This window comes from Kryptolebias marmoratus, linkage group LG3 (genome assembly GCF_001649575.2).
Source record: "Kryptolebias marmoratus isolate JLee-2015 linkage group LG3, ASM164957v2, whole genome shotgun sequence".
NCBI lineage: Eukaryota > Metazoa > Chordata > Actinopteri > Cyprinodontiformes > Rivulidae > Kryptolebias > Kryptolebias marmoratus.
In genome coordinates this window covers 15,771,566-15,778,266 of record NC_051432.1, presented here as the reverse complement: position 1 = coordinate 15,778,266, position 6,701 = coordinate 15,771,566, and the positions used below count along the sequence as shown (strand labels likewise).

Sequence of the window (6,701 nt, the reverse complement as noted above, 5' to 3'; positions counted from 1 at the left end):
GCGTTTAAATAACATATCAGCCACCAGCCTGTTGTTAATCCTTCCCCCCCTGTGAGTTTTAGACCTCTCAGATACTCGTGTTTAATTTCACTCCATCGCTCAGGTGTTGGATATTTGCAGATTCGCGTGTAGGGGGGCCCGGTTTCTCACGCACCCACCGAGCAAACAGGGAGGATATATATATATATATATATATTTTTTTTTTAGGCGTGACCCACCACAAACTCAATTTGTCGTCAGAGACTGTGGAATAGACTGAACTATTTTAAACTTTCTGCGTCAACAGGTTTTATTTTATATTTTATTTATTTATTTCCCTTTGAGAGGAAGGAAGGAACAGAATGTAGGAGATAATCCAAACCTGTGGAACAGAAGGACTCAGGAGCTGTAGAAACATGTGTCCCGGTGTAGACTCGTCTGCACCGGGACACATCTGCACTGTTCTACGATTGAGTTTGAAAGCCTAAATTGCTGAGATTTTATTAGGTTAAAAATAAGACAAGAATATACTTTCACAAGCTCCCCCAAGACTCCCAGATAAGCCTCTGTAGAACTGCAACTTTCATGGGGTGGAGGGTTTGAGTACTCCTGTGGTCTCAGGGGCTATGCTGTCTGGGGCGTCAACCCCTGACATGGTCTCCAACTGCAAACTGGTCTCAGGGGAGGCAGTTTGAAAACCTTGATGATGAAGGAGGACCACATTAAACGGGCAAGCCCACCTGGAGCTGGGGCCACTCTCCTGGAGCCAGGCCTGGGGTGGAAACTTGGTCCCGGGGTCTCGGCCAGGCCAAGGCTAAAGCCAGCAGGAAATTACCTGTGGGAAGAGCCGTCAAGGACAGGTGCTATATAGGCCAGGTGGCAGGCGAGGACAGAGTTGCACCAAACCTTGTCCTGCTGCTTGTCCTGTTTCACAAGTGACGTCTGGTGACAGGAGCTGAAACGTCCACCCTCACCTACGTGATGGCTACTGCCTCTGTGACATCAGTTGTTCCTAACAGCTGTTTTGATTTTATTTATTCTTTTAACTTAAAGGACCTACAGAGTGAATCCTTCATGACTGGTTTTTTTCTCCCTCAGACTTTCCTGCACCTCGCCTGGATCTCCCAGCACCTGTCCTGTGCTGCCATCTTGTGGTCGACAGGCAGCACTGCAGACTCACAGTCCCCCTTACTCTAAAACTCCCAACCCTGGAAGCTGAGCACCAACTTTCCCCACAAACCTGCTTTCCTGATCTCACAATATGAATAATGGATTAAATGCTCTTAATTTATTTGCCAAAATAAAAAAAATTAAAAACAGCAAAAACACCTGACGCTGTTTCTGGAGTTAATTGAATCTATCAAGCATGAGATTAAGAATCACACGAGTGGCTGCAGACTGCAAACAATTACCAGCCGCTGTCAGGAGTTTGGGATGAATCTGTCTCTCTGTTGCGGCTCATGGAATGAGAGACAATTTCATTTCAGCATGAGAAACCGAGGTGACGCCTCTGCAACCTGAGCCAAGACAAAACAATCTATTCATACACTAAAACTAAAAGCCGTCACTTCAAAAGACAAATTCAGTCAGATACGTGAAGCTCACTTCGTTTGGAATCTGTCATAAACCTAATCAAATACACACAGGAACATGAAGGTGAATGATCAGTTTTAGAATAAAAAAGCGGCAACATTTGGTTCTGCCTTGTTTAAAGGTGGTATAAACAAGAAAAAAGCGCATTTAAATAAAAAAACGTAAACCAAAGTTGACGGTAAATCAACGATTTTAAACGATAAACACATCAGCTGCAGTGTGATCATCAGTAAGAAGCCATCAGTGAAGACTTCCTAAAGAACAGCTGGATTGTGAAGCGTGTTTCTCTCCTATTAGCATAATCAAGGCTGTGTATTTATGAACCTGTTCACTGATTCTTAATTTAAACGTATTAATCACATCTTACTTATGTTTAAATGGGCTGATTATTCTCCGTGACCTTTCGGTGATGACTTCCTGACGTTGGAGAGATTTACTTCATTACGAGCCGTCAGGTCTGATAGAATTAATCAGCATTATTTCTACTTTTCTGTCTCGCCTTGTCGTGAGACCAGGAAGTCCAGGAGTTCTCCAAAGCCTGCAAACTTTTTGGGCACTTTTGTTTCAGACGTACAGAAGCGATGATCAGAACTGGTGCTGAATTGTTTTTCTGTAAATTAACTCTGGACCCAAACAGTGGGTAAGGGTTCTGCGGACCGGTGGTGAACAGTTAGCATCTTACCTGTGGTGGATAGCCCTTTGAATTATCGCAGTTTGGAGGAATGGTTTCATTCTGGCCGGACCGATGAGCTAACAGCTCGTCCAATCAGAGCCAAACAGGCCTGCTGCCGTCTTTAAATCCTAAGTCCAACCTTAGGAACGTCTTCGACTAAACTCCTTGAGGGGAACGCACATCGCCCGCCGTCTTATGTGCCAAAGTTTGTCTATATTCATGGAAACTAAGAAGCGTCTCACTTTAAAATAATGAAGCAAATGTTTGAATACTGAAACTATTTGAGTGAACATTAGGTTTTAGTGGATATTTAGTTGTGAGTCAGTGAATTTCCTCTAATAAAGGCAGAGACCTCCATTTACCTAAACCTTTTGGCTGTTTTTCTTGTTTTTAATCAAAGGCAAATCTTCATTTTAAATTCTTGTTGTGTCGGACGGACTGAACACTTTACTTTGATGACATTAATCTGATTTGTTTGTTGGTTTTCCCCTCAGCATCTTATCTCAAATTTGTTAAAAAGATGTTGAATTTTCTGCTGGATGCCAGAGAAAGATCACTCTGTGGCTGAAATCGATTATTATTGTTAGCATCATTTTGTCACAGTAGTTTGGTTCACATAAAACTGATAATACTTCTCAATTGTGGTCAGGAATACAGTTATTGTTAATTTTTCTGGTTTTTGGGGGCCAAAGCCACAATGTGTCCCCAGAACCGCAGGTTGCAGACCATCTGCGTTAAACTCTTTGACATTTTTGCGACTCAAGTTGTTTTAGGACAAAAACCCACTTTGGTTTCTTCCCTTCTTAGACTAACTAGCCTTTAGCTTGTCAATCCCTTCAAAATTAAAACTCCTATTTCTCCAAAGTAGGCTATCTACAGCAGGTAAGACGATTGTTCAGAAGCTCCTGCGAAGGTTCAAGCAGCTAAAAATGCTCATTTTTCTACTAAATATTTCCTGATCCATTTAAATTAGCACTGGTGTAACTCAAACACGGTTCTGTTGTACTGGTTCCACTGGTAAAAAACACTCCCAGACGTCCGAAGTATTTTTTAGGAATAATTTATTGCCAGTAGGAAAGCGTGAGCTTGTGGCAGTATTCCATAAAAACCTTAACAAGACCATAGCATTGCTCAGACACACACAGACACATGAAAAAGTCTCGTGTCCATGAATTACTCTGCACTATAAATATACTGGGTCCCATTATCTTGCTGGAAAAATAAAGAAGTTTTGAAGTCAAAATGTACAAACAAATAAAAAAAACCCCAAAGAGTATGCAGTCTCTCTTTGTAGACCCATGTTGAAATGAAGAGACGATAAACTTTACGAGTACACTGTGTTCAGGAAAGCCACGCTCCTCTCGCTTCTTCTTTTTTTTTCTCTTTTATTTTTTTTTCGTGAATGTAAGCACAGAATGGCTGAAATCACACAATTTGACTCATTTTTCATTGAAAATAAAAGCATAGAATATCTACAAAACCTAGTAAACTTTGAAATCAAAACTGTACACTTAAATTTACACTGAAAACGACGATTTGTATAAAAACTGCTTGATACTGTTTATAGAAATAAAAATATTGTCACGAGTTTTCTTTCATTTTTTTTTTGTTGTTTTTATGTTTTTCCCATGATACTTTTTTTAGTTGTAGATTGAAATGTTGATTCATCAGAACATCCACTCACTGTAAGGAATAAAAGGGGGGACGTATGATGCTTCGCCTGAGTGGTTGGGCGTCATTTACTGCTGCTCAGTTCATGTAAAAAATAAACAGATTTGGTTCTGTTGTAGCCCCGCCTCCCTAACTGCTCACCTTCTTCTGATTGGCTGATTTTTTGGGGGTTAATTAATATAAACCTATGAGACAACTTCTCAAGTCCATCTACAGATGTGAACACCTTCATTCCGGGAAAAATGTATTCAACCCATATTTTACAAGGTTAAATTGAATTTCTGTTAAAATTAATTGAATTTAAAATGTTCTAAACTGTCATTTGTTGCACTTTAGTCAGCGATGTGCTATCATCAAATGACATCTTTTGTCAGAATAATTTTATTCTTTTGCTAAAAATAACTATTTTGACTCTATGTGTGGTGAACCAGGTGACCACAGCTGAAGTCAAAATAGTTACAGAAGCCTTGAACTTTTGGTTCAAATAAATATCTTTAATGTTTTACAACCCTTCTGATGTGACATCAAACTCATTAACAGAAGCATTATACGTCCCCTTTAAAGGAAATCCAACTCAAAGGGTCAGGAGGCGATCTAAGCTACAGAATAACTCCTGCACCTCTCCGTTTCTTCTCTGGCCTTTGAAACTTCAGTCGTTTGTTTGAAGCGTATGCGTCTGGTGCTCTTTTGTTTCTGTCCACAGACTGTGCGTATTTAGTGTTGGTGTCGAGGGCTACTATGACGCGTAGCAGTGGGCTCAGGCACTTTTGTTTGGATCCAGTGTCAGACTTCAGTGTGCTGCTGGGAGCTCAGCATGGGGATGGACAGCTGATCGAGGTGGCCCTCGTCACCACTCTCGTAGTCGCTTATCATCACCTCCGACTCCTCGCAGCAAGCTGACATGTCCGAGCAGGAGGCCGTGGATGTGTACAGAGACATGGACATGTTGTCCAGGGCTGACGAGTCAAAGTCCCGACTACAACCTAACGCGTAGCCCCCTCTATAACCGCCGTTGCCCATGGTGGAAGCCGGGGTGGCGGCAGCAGAGGCGGAGGAGGCGCCCTGGCCGTCCGTGTCGCCCCCGTCACTTGGGTAGGAGTGATGCGGCAGGTACTGGCTGAAGCTGTAGAGCTGCGGCAGGGCCGGGCGCTGGTGGGCCACGCCGGAGCCGCCCGCCCCTGGCTGGTCCAAGTCTCTGCCGAGGGAGCGCAGCGTGTCGCTGTACTGGGGCAGAGGAGGCGGCGGCAGGTCGTCGTTAACGGGGAAGTCGTCTGGCGGCGGAGGGAAGTCGCTGTCGATGTCAAAGCCGCCCGGGTAATAGTCAGTGTCGATGGCACTCGGATCGCTGTACTGAGGGGCGGGAGGCTCCACGACCTCGTAATGTGGAAACTCCTGGATTCCAGGAAGTTGAACACTTGGCATCCAATCAGATGTGTCCCAGTGGTATCCTGTTAGATGACGACAGCACACATGTTAGAGCTCTGAGATCAAAGTCAGATAATAAAAGTTAATGGTAAAAAGCCCACATCATGCAGGAGGCAGAGTCACACCAACACACAAAGCTGCACTGCTTCAGTCGCTTTCTGCTTTTCAACACAAACACAAAGGCACCAACAGATACAGGCCACACACTCACAGGATTTTAGACAGAAGAGTTTTGAGATCATTTGAGGTATTAGCTTGTGTTAAAGATCTGCTTTGGACAAAAAGCTGTTTAATATGTGTTTAATGACACCTGGAGAGCAGCTTTGTACTTTATTTGACTTCTGCAGTTAAGACACCTGAATCTCAGGACTGAAGTTATTTCCAGTCGACGGATTGGTCAACCTGGTCGAGTCCAGGTTCTGTCTCTGAGATAACAGCCACTTCTGCGTTATTCTTCTTCACTGCAGAGTGCCATGGTGTGTGTGTGTATGTGTGTGTGATCTCTATCTGCCATATGTTCATAGAAGTGTTGTGCATGCAGTTCAAACAAATCCAAAATCAAGATCTAAAGCCCCACCAGAACCCAAAACTCTTCAAGGTAATACAGTTATCTCACAGAACAATATGTAGTTTTATATTAAACCTTTCCTACATAATCTGTATTTTCCTGTTTGTTTGGCTCCTTTTGGCTCCAGCAGGTCAGATCTGAGTGAGGGCTGTAAATGATTCGGTTTGTCCTCCTCAGATTGTTGGAGCGAAGCCTCACAGAAGAGCACAAAGGTGCCTTTAGGAGGCGTGACGCCACAAATCAGCTTTAAAACAGAAGCTTTCTTCTCTCTTCAGAATAACCAGTTTCTTAAGCAATGAATCGTGACATGACGTTTTTAACCACCGTTTTATCATCTATCATTAGAAATTTTCTTTTACCTAATCCATTTTTTAAAACTTTTGAGCGCTTCAACTAAACAAGAGAAGAAGAACTGCCAATAGAAGCACAGAACGAGTGCTGCTTTGGGGACCTGGATGTTCCAAAGCGGTGACGCTGAACGCAGCACAGAGCCGTCAGGTCAGCGGCCATCACTGGAACGACTGGAGGTGTCATTTTTGACACACATGTGTTTTGCCCTTTTCTCGCTTCAACTTCCTGCTGTCATTTTAGTAAACCGATAACTTAAAAAAAGGCACATCATTGATTTATTTAAACCTAACATCAAACACAAACAAAAAGACATTAATCTCCTTTAGTTCCGACGTAACACCTTTGATTTTACGACACAAAGTTGTCACAGTTTTAAAACCATGCAAGTGAGAGAACTGAGGGAGATGAATAACCTTCCACAGACGGACCCCCCCCCCCCCC

The 6,701-nt window shown here is 43.0% G+C and overlaps 1 protein-coding gene across 5 annotated transcripts in view; it reads right to left on the bottom strand.

Annotated features, from left to right (window-relative positions):
* Positions 1-3,289: 3,289 nt before the first annotated feature.
* Positions 3,290-6,701, bottom strand: part of fat1a (FAT atypical cadherin 1a) — a 77,006-nt gene continuing 73,594 nt past the window's right edge. For 4 of the 5 annotated variants that reach the window (XM_017405051.3, XM_017405121.3, XM_017405189.3 and 1 more), the window contains one exon: positions 3,290-5,364. In XM_017405051.3, coding sequence (XP_017260540.1) covers positions 4,700-5,364 — 665 coding nt within the window. In that variant the 3' untranslated portion in view covers positions 3,290-4,699. The remainder of the gene's footprint in view (positions 5,365-6,701) is intronic. The other variant, XR_001808326.3, reaches the window with a different exon arrangement.